The 21557-nt window shown below is 43.8% G+C and overlaps 1 protein-coding gene across 1 annotated transcript; it reads left to right on the forward strand.

Annotated features, from left to right (window-relative positions):
- Positions 1-15788: 15788 nt before the first annotated feature.
- Positions 15789-21434, forward strand: LOC4330099 (uncharacterized). Its single transcript, XM_015771333.3, has 7 exons — positions 15789-17237; positions 19180-19270; positions 19353-19510; positions 19606-19657; positions 20087-20169; positions 20303-20396; positions 20507-21434. The coding sequence occupies exons 1-7, from the start codon at positions 15927-15929 to the stop codon at positions 21034-21036; spliced, it is 2319 nt and encodes a 772-aa protein (XP_015626819.1). The 5' UTR covers positions 15789-15926; the 3' UTR covers positions 21037-21434.
- The last annotated feature ends 123 nt before the right edge of the window (positions 21435-21557 follow it).

Consider the following 21557-nt stretch of genomic DNA (forward strand, 5'->3'; position numbering starts at 1 on the left):
CATGCATGATCGCTAGCTCCAACTTTAGCTTGCAACAGAGTGCGATAACGATCAAGTCAATTAGCTGGTACTACTACTTTATGTGTCTATCTCATGTAGTTTAACTCCACTGATAAAACTTGTCTTGCAAGAGTAGTAGCTCCCTTATTTCTCAGAACTAGTGGCAAATTAATTAATTTCTACATGGAATCACTCCATGTTTGTTAGATTAACCTGGCCGTTGTGTTAAAGGACTCACAAGACCCAACGTCATATTACTGGTAAATCAAGGCCAGGTTAATCTAAATAAAATATTTATAGATTTATCATCAATTCTCGAAGTTTATACAGTTTAACATCATAATATTTCGTTTTTAAGATTCATCTTTGATAATTATTTTTATAATATATATAATTCACATGTTATTAAATTATATTTTTAATAGAAATTGATGATACATGTTTGATTTGGGACAAAACTAAAATGACAAGTGATTTAAAACGTATAGAGTACATTAGTTCTAAACCAAGCGGAAATAGAAAAATAAACCTAGCAACATGTTCATGACAAAGAAATAGTGTCAAATATTGTAGTACTAGCTATACTTAACTAGTAAGTACCTTACTTCTGAAGTGTGATATTTAGTCTCTACAATTATACTTAGACCGAGGTAATTCTTTAATGGATAATTTATACTTTGAATGCGTGCACAATCCTAGCTTAGTAGTAGTCTTTTTGAAATATATATAGTTAAACCGACCTAGGTTGTGTGGCTTGGTCAAGAAATATATATATCAACTAATCTTCAGGAACGGACAAAAAAAAGTCGGCATGCTTTACAATTTTTGTACAGTACAATGTTATATGATAGGATTGATAGCTAACCTAACCACAGATCGACACACACCAACGGAGCAACACATTTATATACTACTATTATTTAGGTGAAAACAGACGCACAAAAGAACAACATTAGATGATAAATATCTTTCAGATGCAGTGTTTATTTTCAGCGTTCATACCAAGCTACAAAATACATCGTACGTCACAACGGCGCAAAACGCCTTTGCAGGATTCGGGCGATCGTCTTTGATAATCACTCGATGCCACATTCATTCACCTGAAGCAAAATCCAACGAGCTGACATTTGTGTTCTAATTCGCCAAAAAAGTAGCTAGCCGGCTAGTACTACTGTCCAACAGAGCCCGGAAGCAACAAATACTAATGGCCGAGCCCTCAACATCAGAAGTGGTGTAGCGATGCCTTCATTTATTAGTTGAAGGTCCAAACCATAATTAAGACGCCATATGTATTGCAGAGTTGCAATTGGAAGATACGGAGTAGTAGAAGTAGAAAACTGAAGCAGAGGCTCACAATATCGTTCGAATTTCATCTTTGATATTTTGAAGGTACCATATGGTTTGTGTCGAATTTCAATCGAAATTCATCAAATCCTGTGAAATTTGCAAACTTTATCACCTCATGCTGCTGGGCTCGTATTTCAACTCAAAAAAAAAGGGCATGTTCACTTTGATGTCATTTTCAACCTTACCAAATTTTAGTAAAGTTGTCAAAAAAGTGGCTACATTTAGTTTGCTGCCAAATTTTGATAACTATATAAGAAATGCTGCCAAAATTTTGGCAACTATGCTAAAATTTTGATAACTTGCCAATAAGGTTTTTTTTTGGCATCAAAGTGAACATTCCCAAAATTGCAAAATGCTGGACTATACTACGTAGGTAGAAGTGTTGGGCGGGCATTCATTTGGAAACATTTTACTCACTGGGCCCAAAAAGGCCTCTGAAGAATGGGCTTGATCACAAGTCCTCCTCTTCAAGACCTGCTCAAACTCTCCTGGCTTCTAGTTTTACCCAATGAAAAACACACCCTCATGACTAAACATTGAAGCCTGGCGATGAGACAAAATGAAAAATGGAATTGATATTCACTATTCTAGATCCAGTGAAATTAACCAATAATATGCGGGCACTATAGTGCTGACGTTTAGTTAATTCTGAAGGGCAAGGAGAAATAATTTGGAGGATCTAATTCCAAATAACTGAAAGTGAAATTCCACTGACCGTTTGGAGTATCGTCACTGTGCAGAAACAGCTAACAACAAAAAAGACGCAGCTGTATCAAAAGTTACAGAAAAAAGGAGAGGTGGAGAGAGGAGTAGTAGATGCTTCGTGCATCCGACGGAAACTACCAGGACGCCGTCCATCCACCACAGTGAAGACGACGTAGGAGCGTGCACGCGAGCTGCTGATTCTTCTTCATTCTTCTCAGATTATTTACCGGTTTACTGAAACGAATAACAATCCGCTCAATAACCATGTAGACAAATGTACGGGAAGAAATTTTCAATGCTTTTTGACGTACCGTACGTAGGATCGAGCTAGCACTGCGAGCATTTGAAGGCTCCTCTTAATAAGATAGTATATATGTGCAGGTTGGCCCGCAGTACATTCGATACCAGCAGGTTGCGAGCTTGCGATGGTCCAGGCCGAACTGAACTAGATCAACGGACCGGTGCATGTGAGCAATTTGCGTGGATAGTCATTGTCTCTACATCGATTTGTTACTATTTCCTCCGTACCAATCGGTCGCGTTCACGATCCACCGGTCCGGAATTTACCGCGCGTGTGTGCGGCAAAGTGCTCCTGTAAAATAGGATTAACTAACAATTTAATTACGTACGAGGAAAAAAAAAGAACTGAGCGTTACGGACAAATTAAAACGATCGAATCCAAACAAACATGAACCATTATTTGCCGATCTACTAGAAGGTTGTTGCAGTGTAGCTTTCAGGGCATGTCAGTATATCACATACTGTGACATGAAAGTATGGATCGATGGATGGGATGATCGAAAAGACGAGAAAGTAGCAGTCGATGTGGTCATGTGGAATTGTTAAGTTGATTTTTTTTAGACTGAGGATGCATAGCCTGAGAACAGACAGCCCATCGGAGTGTCCTCTACTCCCTTACGTTTATCCCAAGTTCCCAACCCCATGAATCTGACTTTTTTCAAGCTAAATAGAAGTCAACGGGGCAACATTATTAGATGCATGATTAGATCGAACAAAACACCGCGAGAGAAGTGCAGCAGCAAATGCGCCCGCCCGCTCCTGTTTGCATTGGTTGATAGCTAGCTGTGCGCTGGACATGAGAAAGACTTGGAAAGTTCGTGTTAAATTCGTGCAAAACTTCCTACTACGTTAAAATTAGGCTGCAAGCATGCCACGTTTCATCGGCGCATCGATCCAATAATTGCGATTTTTTCCCCGACTGCAGTTGGACAAAACAAATGACAACTAACACAGTTGATGATCACACTGTCGCGCAGTCGCACCGGCCACTAGCAAGATCGAGGAAGCAAACAGTTTTTTCTAAAATCTGCAGGTACATGAGCAATGCATATATGCATTGCAGCTGGAGTTCGACCAGGATATAGGAGTCATCGACAAACACCTCGATCTCCAATTGATTGGCGTGTAAATGCGACAACGATAGATACATAATACATACAGATCCCCTCTGAGGCTGTGACGCATAGTCAGGTTCTCTTCTCACCGACGTCCATGTACTCCTCCCCAGATCGATCAGCTCCCGTCCTGCTAGCTAAGCTACACATACTACTATGCGTTAAGTTTCGGCTCCTTCACTCGTGATTGCATGTGCCACCATGTCCCCAGACTCCCAGAGCGATCGAGGTACAATTTTGTACACGCGTGCAGGTGCAGATGGAGAGAGAGAGAGAGAGAGAGAGGGAGAGAGGGAGAGAGAGAGAGAGAGAGAGAGAGAGATGAGGCACCAACCACAGGTACGCCCGCTGCAGGAGGGAGTGAGAGGCCCCGTGCGGAACTGTGGATGCATATGTGTGTCCGCCGCACGGAAACGGATCTGTGTATCATCCTGTAGAGAGATGGAACCTGGAACCAGTCGAGACTGCGTGGTCTGCGTGTGTGGTGTTTGCCCCTGAAATCGCTTGCCGCTTGGCGTTGTGGCGGTCGGCCGGCATTCGCGGATTGCGCGGTTCGGGGGGGGGGGGGGGGGGGGGGGGCAATCGATCGACAGGGCAAGGGAGCGCATGCCGGCCGTAATCGTTCAGGACACGCACGGAGCGGCACGCACGTACGGCCTACGTGCATCATATCGATCGATCCGTCGATCTCGGACGGTGTGGCAAATGCAAGTGAGGGGCGTACGTGGCACGAAGGCCTCCGCTCGATCCATCGGGTATTCCCGGCTGGTAAATTCTCGGCTAAGGGGGTGTTTATATTTTGGGGGGGGGGGGGGGGGGCTAGCGGTGTAAAATTTTGACGTGCCACATAGATATTATGTAGGGTGTTGCATGAAGTGTTCGGACACTAATAAAAACACTAATTACATAATCCGTCAGTTAACCGCGAGACAAATTTATTAAGCCTAATTAATCCGTCATTAGCAAATATTTACTGTAGCACCACATTGTCAAATCATGGAGCAACTATACTTAAAATATTCGACTCGCAAATTAGTCGTAATCTATGCAATTAGTTATATTTTTAGTCTATATTTAATACTTTATACAGGTGTTTAAACGTTCTGTGATATCCCAGGGCTTAATAGGATTAATAGAATACTCATATCAACGAGTTGCAACTTCTTTTTCGGAAACCGATCTCCAAAGAACTCCAGGGTTAAGCGTGCTTGGCCTGGAGCAATTTGGGATGGGTGACCGACCGAGAAATTCTTCCCGGGTGCGCACGAGTGAGGACAAAGTGTGCAGAAAAGACATGTGTTGGTCTGTGAGGGCATTCTATGACCTATGAAAGCTATCAGATGTAAGCGGGCCCGGCCTGGGGGAAGGCGGGACTTTACAAAGTGGTATCAGAGCCGACTCTCACGGTTTCACGGGCAAAAGCTATCAGATGTAAGCGGGCCCGGCCTGGGGGAAGGCGGAACGTTACAAAGTGGTATCAGAGCCGACTCTCACGGTTTCACGGGCGCGTGTGTCACAGTTGCGCAGGCATGGTGCGCATGGCTGGTGTGGACCGGGAGTGGTCACACAGCATTAGATGTAAGCGAGCCCGGCCTGGGGGAAGGCGGGACGTTACACGTTCGATGTGACATGATGAAAAATTTTAGGGTGGGATCTATACAGGGTCTAAGTAAAAAAAAAAGAAGAAGCAGCCTTTTCTGCTTCTCATCATCATCGTGCAGCCCATAAGTTAATTATTGCAAGAGTATCAGAGGCCTTCATGCTGTCGACATTCTCCTCTCCCCGTAATTTGATATAATCGCGTACTCAGAAAGTCAACCCGTCTTACTGCATGTAGTATAACATAATGTGCATGGGCATCAGGGACTAACGAATGGTTCATGTCAGCGTGTGATGCAGTGATGGCCTCCAGAGTCCTGGGCATATGGAATCTTCAGTGGAAAGATCAGCCTCTCCTTCCTTTTATCTTCTTTAGAACAACCAAACACTGCGTCCCCATGATTTTCTACTATTTTCCTCAGCCCTGCAACAATCTTTTCAGGTGTTCGGCTCACCGATGCACCACGTGCCTTAGATCTACTACCACCACTGGGCCCTGGCTACAGGTTACAAGCATCTAAAATACGGTGTAACTGCGCTACAAATTAAACAATGCACTGTTAAGCGAACTGCTATTTTTCCGGCTGATCATGTCATTGCTGCAGGTGGCATGGCACGGGGCCTACTGGTGCAACAAGATCCGCTTGCAATATTGAACAGTTGTTTCTTTCGCTGGGGTCAACAACCCCTGTATCCATCGCTCATCGCTGGCTTGGGTGGCGGGTAGCTGGTGGAGTACTACTCCTGGTTTTTAATCTGTGATGCAGAGTCCAACGTTTTTTTTTTTTTTTTGGCAGATGGACTGTGTGCTGATCATGTGGCACTGTCTTGGTGTGGTGCCATGACGCAGTATGTAGGGGCGCGTCATTTCACGGATCCGCTGCTTTTCTCAGCTTTCATCTTTGTGTGCATATATGGCGTGTGTGCTGGATATGTACTGTATGTCTACATGTGCTCTGTTGAATGAGATATTTATGTTGGTTCCCTTGTTTCCTTCTGCCTGCGTGCTGCGATTATATATACTTGTTATAAGCAGTAGTGTTGCTGCATCAGGCAGTTGAAATTATAAGTCGTTGGATCTCAGCTGATAGCAGAAGCCATAATTTGTTTATTGGCTTCTTCTTCTTACAGATTAATCAATTGAAACTATCAATTCTTGTGTGACAACTGACAAGGCTTAATTTGGTGGTAGGAAGGGTACTGGTACATGCATGCAGAGAAGCCGGTGCCGGCGATCGAGGACGCCGGAGAAGGTCGGAATTTATGAAACAGTGGCTTGATTTGTCATACAACTCCAGAGCTGTATATGCATAAAAAGCTGGATGGACGAGGACCACAAACAGCTTGAAATGACACGATACCAGATTGCGGTGGAGCCGCGATCCGCCCGATCGTCCCGAAAATTTCAAGATTGGAATGAGGAGAGACCTGTAGTAGTAGTATATGAGCCTGGTTTATTACAAACTTTTTCTTCAAACTTTTAACTTTTCCATCACATCAAAACTTTTCTACGTATATAAATTTTCAACTTTTCCATCACATCATTTTAATTTCAACCAAAATTTCAATTTTAACGTGACCTAAACACACTCATGGTTGGGTCATTTGATACTAGTATTTGTTTGGGACACCAGTCATCTCATCATCCCCATAGGCAATTCGGCGTTCGGCACTGCAGAGAACATTCTTCTTTTCAGATCCGTGACAGTTGTGACATATGCAACAGTACTGTAGCGACTGATTTTTCTTCAGTAATTAAAGCCATGTAAGCTCGGAAACAATTTTTACTGCTTGCTGAGCCACCGTCGCAGGGATTTTTACCCGTCACATCGCAACGTGTGGGTATGCAGTACCGTCGGGCGTCGGCAGTCTCGTTGATCTCGAAAGAACGAAGAGCGCAAACGAGTGCAAGTAAAGAGAAGCGAAGCGACTCACGCATAGTACGCAGAATATAGTTTGCACTTTGCAGGACAGGATTATCATCAGGATTTTAATCGGCTGCGAAAGTGAACAAATAACACGGCCTCACGTACAAGCACTACTGGGAATCATATATACGAAACCTGTAATGGGCGATCGATCGCCCAGCCTACGGGGGTGGCGATCGGATAGGCCCCCCTCTCTTTCTCCACTGGTTTCCTTTTTTGACACCGCATTACTTTTCTATTTTAGTAAATTTATGCATCTAAAGTTTATGGACGTGACTACACAGCTAGTGGTAACTGGTTTGTCTATGATAGACACTATCCATTTATACTTCAAATACAATTTTCTCTAAAACTGCTTATCCGATCTACGATCCGATTATACCGTTGTGTTCGTAACAATTAAATATTTATAACAAGATCTCACATGATTATATTTTGATGAAAAATATAAATTACTTTTATAATATATCTAAATTACTTTTAGATTTCACTAAGTTACTTCTTAGACATATAAAAGTAATTCAATAAAGCCTAAAAGTAATTTACATATACTATAGAAATAACTTATAAAAAAAGAAAGTAACTTCTATAATATATGTTAATTACTTTAAAACTTTATTGAATTCACTTTTATATGTTTAATAAGTAACTTAGTGAAATCTAAAAGTAATTTAGATATATTATAAAAGTAATTTGTGATTTTTTATCAAAATATAACCATGTGAGATCTTGTTGTAAAGATTTAATTGTTATGAACACAACGGTGTAATCGGATCGTAGATCGGATGAGTAGTTTAAGAGAAAATTGTATTTGAAGCATAGATGGTAGGAATATTTTTTCTACTTGCTTGATCAATTAGTACTGTAGTAAATTAAGATTCTTCAAGACACATATCTGGACAATGGCTAGCGTCGCTCGTTATGACTAAATCGAGAGCGCTCTCGATTTAGATTTTGCGAAAGTTTATACGCCTCAAGTTTACACAACTAAAGTTTAGAGACCAAAAGTTTATAAGTCAAAAGTTTATATATCCGATTCAAATTTGAATTTGAATTCAAATATTTTTCATATATAGTATTTCTATACATCTAAAGTTTATATACCTAAAGTTTATTGACCCAAAGTTTATAAGTCAAAAGTTTATATACCCGTTTCAAATTTGAATTTGAATTATATCTGATTCAAATTTGAATTCAAATATTTTTTATATATAGTATTTCTATACATCTAAAGTTTATACACCTAAAGTTTATAGACCTGAAGTTTATAAGTCAAAAGTTTACATACACAATTCAAATTTGAATTTGAATTCAAATATTTTCTATATATAGTATTTCTATACATATAAAGTTTATACACCTAAAGTTTATAGATCCAAAGTTTATAAGTCAAGAGTTTACATAGCCGATTCAAATTTGAATTCAAATTTTTTATATATAGTATTTCTATACATAAATTTTTCTAACTTTTTGTTTTTAATTTTTTTTTGGTGTACTATAATAGAAAGAGAAGAATGGGAGGAGGAAGGGGAGAATGGGAGGAGGAAGGGGAGAATGGGAGGAGGAAGGGGAGAGAGAGGGGGAGTAGGGGGCGGACGGGTGATCGCTCCGCCTATTAGGCGTGCCCTCATATATACTCTTCTGTTTCTAAATATTATTAGATGCCGTTGATTTTTTTAAAATATTTTTGACCGTTTATCTTATTCAATAATGACGGAGCTCGTGGCCCCTCACCGGGAGACCGCGCAGGCCCCCCTTTGCCGGTTCGGCCGGGGGCTTAGGGTGAGATCTCAAGCTCTCTCTGTGTGTGGAAAGATCGCGTGCCAGGAAGAAACGCGAGACACGGACGATGTATACAGGTTCGGGCCGCTGGGAAGCGTAATACCCTACTCCTGTGTTTTTTGGTGGATCTGTGTAAGAGCAAGTTACAAAATATCAACCAGCCCTCTCCTCTCCCGGGAAAATCCAGCCCCCGCTCTTTGTGGGCATGGTCCTCCTTTTATATCTTAAGGGGATACCACATGTACCCTTCCCTTTCCAAACTGGACTTTTCTTCTCTTTATGGACGGAGATTGGTATGGTTGCCGTCCGAATGACACTTCGATGGGACAGCCCACACCTACCTCCACTCCCGGCGGAGACAGGCGCAACGCGGGATCGTGGCTGTCTGATGCTGACGCGACCAGTGTCAGACCGGTCACAGATCAGTCATTCTTGTCCTCTATGCGTCAGTTCAGCGATCTGCATGATCACCCTTCTTTTTGTAGCATCCTGCCTGTAATGGTTGGGATGAAGCCTGGTATTCATCTAACCAGGGCTAACGTGCCATCTCTAAGAGGTAACACGCTAGCTCCGGCTGGAGACGTGTGCCTAGAGACTCTCGTCTTGACGGGACGGGGCGAGGCGTGCGTCAGACCGCCAGTCGCCACCTAACCGTTGATCTGACCGGTCTGTGACTGGTCACAGACCGGATAAAAGATCGCGCTGCATTGCGCTGCATGCAGCGTGACACGCTTGACCAGACCGCAATAAATGCGGTTAGGTGAGCCCTACCGTGTTCACCCAACCTATGTACATAGTGCAAACCCCACAGGGGGTCGGGGCACCTCGGCCCTCGGGGTCGGGGCAGGAGCAACCCGACCCCCCCCCTCGGGGAAATCAGGAGGAGGGCGGACACCTCACCCTCGGGCCCGACGTCCCCGAAGGTGCCAGGCCACGTGGGCGATTCCATCTGCCTCAAGCCTCCGGGCGCAATACCCCCGGTCCCATATCACCGACAAATAACTTTTGTGAATTATGTAAAACTATATGTATATATAAAAGTATATTTAACAATACATCTAATGATAGAACAAGAATTAATAATTAATTAAATTTTTTGAGTAAGATGAACGGTCAAATATATTTAAAAAAATTAACGGTGTCAAATATTTAGGGACGGAGGGAGTATTATGTTGAGCTCGCTGCCCAAGTGTACCACCCCACGGTGAACCGCGCACGTAACACAATAACGCTCTGAGAAAGATTGGTGCCCTCACCATCAAACCGCGCGTGGACACGATTTCTCCCCAGATCCCTGGTTGGAATCGGTCAGGGTCTCTCTCTCACTCCCTCTAGTCCATATCCAAATAAGATGCTGCATGCTGGGTGCTTGCCACTTTGGTAGAACCTAACACATGATTTCTAAACCGAATTCACATGAATCGGCTCAAATTGGGTTAGAAACTGTGAGATAAATCCACATTGATCCAGTAACGAACCAGATCATGAAGACGTGGGTATTGTTCTTTCATGTTTTTTGCGTGCCCACTGGCCGTGGCCGGCCGGCCGGCTAACTTTCGGTCGGGGCGTTGTTGTTGCATGCGTCCGTACGCGCGTGAGGTGTCCCCGGCCCTGACCCTGACACCGATCGAGAAACAACGGGTAGGTGACGCCGTGACGGTGGTGGCCACTGGCCAGTGTAGCTAGCTGGATCGCGAGCATGCATGTACTAGACAAGAGGTGAACGTACGCACGTCGCGTTGTAGCTGGCTAGCTTGAGATCGGGGAACTGGTAACCATTATTCCCCACGTCGCGTAGGCTGAAATTGTAAAATTGGGTACTGAGCCAAACAATCTCCAAGTACCGTGGTACGACACGGGGGCAAATTGCGCGGTCCCTAAGCTAGTTCGAGTTGGACTTGGACGCGCTGCCGGCCGCGGCCAGATTCCGAAGTCCTCTCCTCCCCGTGTTACTGGAGTCTACTAGTGCCAGTCTGCCAGACTAATCGTCATATGTATTCACGGCGCATATGCTCCTGCTCGTCGGCCCGTGTCCTCTCCGCGCTCAACAGCCTCAACTCTCATGTCACTCATACGTACGTAACGCTAGCTAGCGTAGCACACGCCGTCGAACGTCACTACACACTTCAATTCACCAAAGAGATTAAATCTAAAACTCGGTACTTCTTCGGTCCCATAAAACACGTATCCCATGGTAGATTTACATTTTATACGAGGAAAATATTATATGTACTTACAAGACAGCTAGGCTTTGCTATCCTTAATGATGTTGACACCGCGCGATTAGAGACTAGCTAACATCAACGTCACAATCAACCAGTTCGAAATTAATTTGATTGGATGACGCTGGTATATGCATGTTGGCATCCACATGATCGACTCACTATAGCAATACGTACAAATAATCAACTCCTGAAGGTATACGAGCTGTTCGAATTCGATCGGATGAATTCAGGATGGGCAACAGTTTGTTCACGTTGCTCCAGCGCAGTGCGTTATTTCTAAATATGAATGCAATGCAATTGGCTCCCTTTCACGGGGTACAGTTAGGATAAGATTGGAACGCTCTGCATGGTGTGCCAGGTAGCACACGCTGCGCGCCTATCGAAATCCAAAACGTGTGTTTGTGCTTTGCCCGTTTTATCGAGAAGACGAGTACTCGTGTGCACAAAAATATATATATTCAAGACGTGTGGGTCTAGCTCCAGCTAAAGGGGTAGTACTATCTTAAGCTGCTGTTTTAATCCGGAGTTACGTACTAAATTATACCATATCGTGTCCACGTGTACCATTTGGTGCGTTATCAATTTTAGTACGTACTCCTCAATTCACGTGGCCAGCACTGTGCTCTGCGAACCTGCGATGGGGCACTTGTGGAGGCATGTCTCAGTTGTGGCGTTAGCTGATGACATACTTGATGACCGCAGCTTAGTGAGAGAATCATCTCACACGCGAAACTAATTGAAACGGAGTAGTGTTAATTACTCCATCCGGACTGATAATACTTTTTTTTAGACGAGAGTAGGATTAAACTTTAAAATATTTAATTGTAAATCATTTTTAAAATATTTACCTTTTAAATCTGGTGACTATACTCTTGTCTAAAATAATACTCTCTCCGTTTCACAATGTAAATCATTTTAGCATTTACCATATACATATTGATGTTAATAAATCTAGACATATATATCTATCTAGATTCATTAATATCAATATAAATGTGACAAATGTTAAAATGACTTACATTGTGAAACATAGAAAGTAAGTATTATCAACCCGGAGGGAGTATCAACAAGCCGAAGAAAATGGAGGGGAGTAAGGGAATATCGAAAGTAGAAGTGATTAGTAAAAAAAAAATGCAGTTGGGTACTCTGGGACAGCTAGCTGCTTTACAGAGAGAGAAGGGGTTTTGACGTCATGCTGGCATATGTGCTTCTATAAAAAAAATACGTACTTTTATTTTTCGAAATTAGCATATGTACTAATGTACGTCCCCGTGGATGCAGCGCGACGGTGACGTCCGCAAAACTCAATAAGCTTACACTGGAACTATTCAAGTTTGATATTATATCAGCACACAGATTTTTCAGGAGATTTTGTAGGTGCACCATATTTACTAGGGTAAGGAGTAGCTTAACTCAATTATAAGTTCTTGTGACTTTATTAATATTAAAATATTTTTGTAAAGTCTTTCAAAGGTACTTATATAAAATAAATTACGTGTTTATAGAGATTAGTGTACGAGAGTGTACATGATGGTGGCGTACGTTGTGTGTTTTAAAAGAAGAAAACGGTGACCATGAACTTGCACAATTAGCACGGTGAATGTCGCATGCCACTTGTAAAAGTTACAGAAAAAAAAGTTAGCCACTCCTATAATTGCCACCCATAATTCTGTACCAGTTGCGCTTCATCCGATCAATCTGCACTCCACTTAGGTTAGGTACGACGCACACATGTGTCGATCGTTCCAAAAGTCACCGATCGATAATCGATCGATCTTGGCAGATCTCGATCGTCTCGTCTGCGCATGCATGCATGACTCCTCCATGCTCGACCCGAGATCCATCGACACGCTACTGTGCGCCGGCCGGCATCTTCCGGGATCGATCGCTCGCCCAACTGCCCACGCGATCGAGCTCCGAGACAGGGGCGCACATATAATGGCCGGGGACCCGGTGCCATGGCCGCGCGCCGGTGGTCCTGCAATGCCTGCTGTGCACGGTACCCCCCCCCCCCCCCCCCCCGGCTGCCGCCGATGGATCGATCGATCGTTCGCCTCCTGCTGGTGGTAGTACTGGGATTTTCGGCGTTTTCACGGGCAGATCGGCCTAAAAGGCGTCCCCTCCCTCACGCCCCCCGTCCCCGCGCATGGTGGCCCGTGACATGTGAGAGATGAGACGGCCGGTTTTACAGCTCGACCTACCCCTAGCCACGTACACCGGCGCGCGAATCGGCGGCCACCGCGGGCCTCTCGCGGGTCGGTCGTACGCGCGCACGGTCCAGACCGCTGGCAAAGGGGCCAGCCGCGGCCGAACGCGAGGGAGCTAGCGTGTACCAGGGGCTCGCGGCGCCGGATCGTCGTCGGACGCCGATAATTTTGCGCGCGTGGCTGGACGTGTGTTGCTTTGGCGTGGGACGTCATTCGAGGGGCACGAGACACGGCCGGATCCAACGTCGGCTCGCGCTGTGTGGTGTACGTGTCTCGAGCGTACACATACGTACCGGTGAGTTTCCGAAGGGATTCTTTTATTTTTCTTTTTCTCAACTTCGGTAGCTTTTGTGTGGTCCTCGTACGTGACGCGCATGTGGGGCGCGCGTATGATGTGTTTTTCCTCTTTACGTACGTGCTTGGTGTGCTGCCGTGCTGGCATGCACGGCCTAATTTTAGCTTGCATTTTTTTATATATAAATAATGACGTATTAGCTTGCTTGCTAGCTCCTCCCCTCCAAAAAATACAAGCATGTCTACATTTGCAATTTTCCATGGTGTTTTTTTAGAGCAATGCTCCTCCAATTCATCCGAGCAATGTATTTGCTCCCAGGCAGTTGCATTGTAGGGTGTGATATTTCCTAACCAATTACTCACTCCGGTTTATTTTGTAAGAAGTTTTAAACTTTTTTAAGTTTAACAAAACTTATAGAAAAAATTTAGCAACATCTACACCATATTTTGATGTGTTAGAAATGTTACTACGTTTTCTATAAATTTAGTCAAACTTAAAAAAAATTTAATTATGAAAAAAGTCAAAACGTCTAATAATATAAAACAAAGGGAATACTATATTGTTAGGGGCATTAGAATAATTTTATGTCAACCTTAATTTCTGCTAAAACTCTAGTATTTCCTTCATCCTGTAGTAAGTTTATTTTTTCTATTTGTTCCAAAATAAATTTATACTTTAAAACAATCATTGCATTAGAGTTTGTGAGAGTAGAGAATATTTGTGATTTTGATAAAGTAGGGATATTATAGTGTTTTTATTTTGTATTGGTATGTATGAGATGTGTGAGTAATAAATTTTTTTGGACAAAGGTAGTAGTGTTCATATTTATGAATTGATGGCTCTTGGTGCTATCCTAAATCCATTGAGTTTGAACGCACTCTACTAAAAAATCAACCCAAAATCCTTAGGCACATCATAAAAATTTGTCAAATAGTTCGTCGGTACTAAGTCGTAGGTAAAGTTAGTTGCGCTTAATTTCCAACATGTTCTAATTTTTTTCTTTAACCCCATTCCTTTGGTGAACGCTCTCCTTTTTTTCTTTCTTTCTTTCTACCTCAGCCTCTTGCACAATCACTGTCTCCATCGTTGATGCAGATGGTCCAATAATTCGAAGTCAACCTTAGCAAGCACTTCTATCTAGGAATTATATTCCATCACACAACCGACATTATTCCACATTTTATTTGAGAGATGAGGATAACCTCACCAACGCACAACCCCACTCAAAACAACATCGAAACATGGTAGTCGTCATCAATTTTTCTCATAATTCGGCATGATCCTTCTCCTTGGCTGATGATGTATCATAGGACCACGACTTAGGGAAAGCAGCCAAGGGATAGTGATAGGTGTACCATGCTAAGATTTGATCTTAAAAAGGCTATGTGAGTCAAGTAACATAAGTATACAAATAAATTTGGATTGTAAGTTGGAAGTCCCATTCCAAGTCGAAAGTCTATTGAAAATAGCTTGGCCAACGATATGTGTACATTAACTTTAGATGGACACATTGAACGTTGCAATCCAAAATATGCGCACACAAAAAATAACTTCCATCCGGTGAAATTCAATAGCTTCGGCCACTGTTACATTGTACCAGCAGATGCCTTAAATTTCAAGTCCCTCCAGCCCGTTTCCACGTAAGGTTTGACAGCGCAAACGCACAATTCCATCCCTGCTGCGACAGTGTGCAACCGTTTTCCGTCCCCACAAAACGGGAGCAGAAATGACGCCGCCGCGCGGAGGTTGGAGGGAGCAAATCATCTCGTCTCGTCACCAAAAATCCGAAACGCCACAGCAGCACCGGCCCCGATCGAAACGCTAGGCCGGCCGGCCGCCCTCCGAAACGGCGCGAGATACGTTAACTCCCCTGTCGCGGGGAATGAAAATTACCGCCATGTGGACACCCCACTGACAGCCGGGCCCCACAGCGCCAGCTTACATCCATCGGGTCAAGGAGGCCCAGGACGTTTCCACGCATGGCCTTTGCCTCCGGCTTCGCCAGTTTACCGGGCAGCGAGCAGTAACCGGCGGTAACAGCACCGGCCGCCACCACACCATTGGCACGGACAAGCGACAATTACCGCGATAATAACAACGACGGCGGTGGCGGCGGCGGCAGCAGCAGCAGCAGCCGCACCAACCACCCTTAAGTAAGACGAGCGGAGGCGGGCCGCGGGCGAGGGAAAGGAGGAAGCCACGGGTCGCTCGCTCGTGGTAGTGGTGGTGGATCTGACACCCACTTCGCTACGACTTCCCCCATCCCTTCCTCCCTCCCTCCCTCCAGTCCTCTTCTCTTCTCCCCTCCTCCCACACCTCTCCCCTACCTCGTCTCATCGTGCTCTTCGCACCCGCGCGATTCCGCCCCACGAGCGCCGGCCTCCGCTTCGATCTCCGCGACGGGGGCCAATGCCGGCGGCGCGATGAGCGTGGAGGAGGAGGTGGTGGGGGAGGAGGAGGAGGAGGAGCTGTTCTACGAGTCGCTCGATCGCATCCTCTCGTCGTCGGGCTCCTCCACCTCGGCCTCGGACGACGATGGGGACCACCCGCGCCGCCGCCGCGGGTACGACGCGGGGGCGGCGGCCGCGGCCGCGGCGCTCGACCTGTGGACCTCCGAGCCGGCGCCCATCCAGGAGCGACGGCGGCGGCTGCTCCAGCTGATGGGCCTCTCCGGTGACCCGTCGCTCGCGCGATTCGAGAGGGGCCGATCGGCTCCATGCGACGCCGTGGGCCCGCTGCCGTCCTCGCCGGTTGCGCGGTCCAGATCGAGCGGCGCCACGCCGGCATCCGCCGCGAAACCCCCGCTCGGAGGAGGCCGCTTGCGCGGAGCCTCGTCCGATGTGTCAGATGCCACGTTGGAGGCTGTTGAGGAGGACCCAAGGTGCTTGATCAGAAACCTCGACGACGGCAGCGAGTTCCTGGTGAGAGAGGAGTTCGGTCTCCGTGAGGTCGGTACGGGGCGGCAGCTCACCATGGAGGAGTTCGAGTTGTTCATCGGCCGCTCACCCATCGTCCAAGAGCTCATGCGCCGCCAGAGCGTGGTCAATTCCAACTCAAACTCCAATTCCCAAAGTGGCGCTTCCACTCCCATTGAGAGGTCCAGCTCCGGCTCCAGCAATGGTGGGGCGCGCTACAAGCGGCGCAACAGCTGGCTCCGCAGCCTCCGCAGTGCAGCTGGCTCCATGGTTACATACACTCGTGACCGCCGCAGCAGCGACGAGAAGGATACATCCTCAGATAAGGGTGGGCATCGCTCCAGCTCGGCTACGGATGACAGCCAAGATGGTGTTGCAAACCATGGCCCGGACCGTGTTAAGGTTCGGCAGTATGGTAAATCCTATAAGGAGCTCAGTGGCTTGTTCATGAACCAGGATATAAAGGCGCACAGTGGGTCCATTTGGAGCATCAAGTTTAGTCCTGATGGGCACTTTCTCGCAAGTGCTGGTGAGGATTGTGTCATCCATGTCTGGGAGGTGTTGGAGTGGAAGATGATAGAGGAGAAGGGGTTGGAAGAAAATGGGGTCTTTGATCCAGAGTCGATGTTGGTATCCACGGCTTCAGAGGGAAGCCATCGGGAGAAGAAGCTGCGGGCAAAGGCAGTACACAATCAGAGATCAGTAAGCTCAGACCGGTTGATGGTGCCAGAACATGTGTTTGCACTATCAGAGAAACCCGTGATAACCTTTGCAGGGCATTCTGAGGATGTGCTTGACCTTAGCTGGTCCAAATCTCAGGTAACACTCAAAATGCTGCTATATGCTTGTCAATTCGAATATGCAAATATTTGTTTTTTTTGGTATACTCCTGTGATACATACTCTGCTGGATTGTAGTATGTGTGCCATCAGACATCAGGATAATAGTCACAATAATTAGGTCTTAACTCTTTAAAGTTAAAAACTTATGAAGCTATTGCCAAATTAGCAGTACCAATGTCTCATCTAACCTTGAGAAGTCATCTAGATCTCTGGTATACTGCAATGCTACTGAAAAGGGAAAAAAAGGATGTTGGAGATTTGAACAAATTGGAATTACACAAATTGATTGCTCGCAATGTTCTGTTATTCGCAAATAATTCTGTTAGATGGTTGTTTATAATACATCAGTGCAATTGTACCCTTTCCAACCTCTAAGTCATGTTTTATAAAGCATGCAACTTTTTTGCTGCTTCATGGTGACTTAAGTTTTTCATGTTGAGAACATCTAGAAAATCCAGCACCTGTTGGTCAAAGGATAAAACATTTTGAATGTCAGTTCATTCAGTTCCATATAACTACTAATCTGTTGATTTAGGTCTCTCTTTCACTGCAGTATTAAAAACTTTTCCATTGATAAATAGATTCAAGTTTTTTGATCATCAGGTCAAAGGAGATATTAAGTTTTTCAATAGATTCTGTAGTCTACAGTGTACTCCAATCAACAGAAGATATTTATTCCATCACTAATTAGTATCACCCAGAAGTGATTGAATGTCATGAGCTAAGTAGCTAACTATTTTATGTGTTGACATGACATGAGGTCAGTCTTTATTGTTCAAAGGTGTGATTTAATATTCATTATGTTTTTAGTGGAGTTTCAAAAGGTGAAAAAAATAGTGCACAAGAATATTTATGCACGGTTCTTTGAAAAGAAATATGTCCAGCCCCCAAATGCTAGATGCATGATTACAGTGTATAACTTCAGCAAATTTTGTTAAGCAACATAAAGAGTTAATTGAAGTTTGTCGCCTGCCAGATTATTGATGCCAATCTACCAAGCTAGAAGTCAATTTCAATGTGTTGTTTTACCTTTTGCATTAGACAAGTGGGCGCATATAGTATTAACGCAGTAACATTCCTTCAAGATATTGTATGACGTTCATAAGGCTTCTGTATGCTGTTTTAAGCTACCAGTACATGACTTGTGACATGCTCTTATACTGGTCCCCTAATTAGGTGGACATTTAACAGGTTGCTGTTGGGTATGAAATTATTGCTGGTGGGTTTAATGGAGATAAAGTTCATCTAGTACTACAAACTTAAAGCGAGTACAAATGGGCATCTCTTCATGTACCTTGTATAAACTTGTCTGCCTCCAATTCTGCACAAGAAATATAAAGTAGGATAGAAGAGGTCTCTCTTGGAAACAGCATTAAGGTGGATGTAGCTAATTAAGAATTAACCATCTTACTGAAAAACTTAAGGCCTTAAACTGTTAAAAGGTGGACAATCTACTTATAGTATAAAACTTGAACTCAGTCCACATGCAAGGCCAATCAACTCTCCAAGGTTTAGAAATCTAAACTTATGTTATTGCTTATCAGGCTCCGTCACTAAACTTTAGGAGTCTCTTTGGCAGCAAAACTCCGTGCTAGTTTGGCAGTCTGTTCAATTTGTATTTCTGATTATGTAGGCCTGTCCAACTATTTATTAGTGGAAATAGGTTAAGGAGATGATTTGTACCAAATTTTAACACTAGCATATTCCACCTACAAATGTTACGATGGACTCATTTGTCTTCAAAGTGCAGTTTTTCACAACCCAAAGCTAAATTTGTAGCTCAGGGACCTCATCAGACGTTCATGAAAGCTTTAAGGGTGTAGGAATATATTAGCATAATTCATTCATTTTATTATGATTTTGTTGTATTTAACAGTTACCCCAGCACCCCTTATCTCCACTTTTCAATTTCTGTGCAGTACTTGCTTTCATCTTCAATGGATAAAACTGTACGGTTGTGGCACGTGTCAAGCACTTACTGTTTGAAAACCTTCTCCCACAGTGACTATGGTAAGAGCATCGCTTTCAATAGATCAATATCTCTTCCTCACCCCATGTATTGTCCTTCTCTCATATCAATTTCTTGATTCAGTGACTTGCATCCAGTTCAATCCTGTTAATGATAAATACTTCATTAGTGGTTCCCTGGATAAAAAGGTTCGAATTTGGAGTATACAAGAACGCAAAATTGTTGACTGGATTGATCTGCATGAAATGATCACAGCTGCCTGTTATACCCCTGATGGACAGGTTTAACTTGCTTCTTGTTCTACAATTTTTCAGCAGGGGTTTGCTTGCTTTTTTTCATGTTCATTCAAACACCTTGTTTTTTACTCTTTGTGAAGGGTGCACTCGTTGGCTCCCACAAGGGCAAGTGCCATGTCTACGATATTTCTGGTAACCCTCCTCTCTCATTACTTAATTGCTGCACATGTAATCTCCCACATCTTTAACTTATTTATTCCAAGACCTGGTACTGATAGTTGGTACTCCCTCCTTTCCAAAAATATAAACACATCTAGCATTTGAAATTCGTACCAATATTTAAGCATTTCTAGCACTTTTTAGTATTACTTGTCCCATTAATCACCTTCAATTCAATTTTTTCCCATCTTATTTCTTACCCCCCAAGCATCCCTCATTTACTGGGAGGCACTAAAGTCTCTTGTCCTTAACCTTATTATGTACTAAACAACCTAGAAATGCTTATATTTTGGAAACGGAGGGAGTATATGCTATGTTAAGCTTCCATCTACTGCCATTGTCATATTATATAAATTGCCTCCTATACCTTGCAAACTTATTTTATTTTTGTCTTTTGCCTAGATAATATGCTTAAGCACAAGAAACAGATTGATCTACATATTAAGAAAAGGAAATCTAGCCAGAAGAAAATCACAGGAATTCAGGTGCTTACTCTGAAGTAGCATTTTAAATATGATACTACTTGTAGATCAATCTGAGTATGAATCAAATCGCACCAGAATTGGTTTTTCATTTTACTTGTTTTGTACCATTACTTATTAGTCGTTCTTCAAATAGTTTGTTCCAGGGAGTTCTTCAAAGGTCATCATCACATCTGCAGATTCACGAATTCGAGTTATTGACAGTTTTGAACTAGTTTGCAAATTTAAAGGTAATTAGTGTTGATCTTATTAATCCTGGCCACACTATTTGTTATTAAATCGTCTCGTATTCAGCTGGTGGTTGTTTTCATTTCCATGTTTGTAACTCATCTTGTTTCAGGCTTTCGTAACACCAACAGCCAAATTTCTGCTTGTTCAGCTGTGAAAGGGAGATATCTTATCTCTGCAAGTGAGGATTCCCATGTATATATGTGGAGATGTAATGATGATTCCGAACCAAACACAAAGAAGGGCATTGTTTCTATCACAAATACCCATGAACACTTCCACTGCGAGGGTGTGACAGTTGCTGTTTCTTGGCCTTGTGCCAGCAGCACAATGACATCTAGAGAATGGCCTGAGAATGGCCTGTCTGGATCTGAGCTTGATAAAGATCAGGAGATGCCTGATGCTCAGCACCAGAGCAACATCATCAGAAACACCAACCCAAATCATAATGGTGATACATCTGCGACTTGGTCTGAAGAACTCATGACACCAACAAAACAGAGCCCGCGGTCTAGTGCCAGCCATCCTATGGAGGGAGATCAAGCTCCGAGTCATTCGGCCTGGGGCTTGGTGATTGTCACAGCAGGCCATGAGGGTCATATCAGAACATTTCAGAACTTCGGCTTTCCCGTTAGAGTATAGCATATGGACCTGGATGCTGAGTCATCCTGCAGGAGTGTAGTTTTGTGTATAGAATACACGGAAATATATATTCAATGAGATGCACAGCATTGGGTTGGGGGATTGGATTTGGTTGCTCCTTGGTGCGCCTGCTTCAGAATTTGGAATCTTCGACTAACACATGGTCAGTACTCAGGTACTTGTGGTATGACATTCATTTTAGATATTACCTCAAATTGTACATGAAAGTGAATCCCTAGAAAGAGTAATGCTGTCCGCTGGTTGGAGTGACATCTTTCGCCCTCATCTTCAACCTTTGCTCCACTTTTTTTTAATACTCCCTACTATGTATTCTTGTAAGGGGAAAAAAATCAGTGCTACAGAAAAGAGATGCAAAAGAAAATTACGTATTGTGGGCAGTGGGCGTGTGGTGAAATTCTTTACATTGAATTTGTGGTGTCATGGAGTTCTGAGCTTGCGATACTTAACTGTTTAAGCTTCTATCATATGCTATTGGAAATTGGATGCATGCGAAGATAGCT

This window comes from Oryza sativa, chromosome 2 (genome assembly GCF_034140825.1).
Source record: "Oryza sativa Japonica Group chromosome 2, ASM3414082v1".
Classification (NCBI taxonomy): domain Eukaryota; kingdom Viridiplantae; phylum Streptophyta; class Magnoliopsida; order Poales; family Poaceae; genus Oryza; species Oryza sativa.

Coding starts and splice junctions, on each gene's coding strand:
- LOC4330099 (XM_015771333.3), top strand. CDS start 15,927: ATGAGCGTGGAGGAGGAGGTGGTGGGGGAGGAGGAGGAGGAGGAGCTG. Junction 19,658..20,086: donor CCATGTCTACGATATTTCTG/GTAACCCTCCTC, acceptor TCTTTTGCCTAG/ATAATATGCTTAAGCACAAG. Junction 20,397..20,506: donor ACTAGTTTGCAAATTTAAAG/GTAATTAGTGTT, acceptor ATCTTGTTTCAG/GCTTTCGTAACACCAACAGC.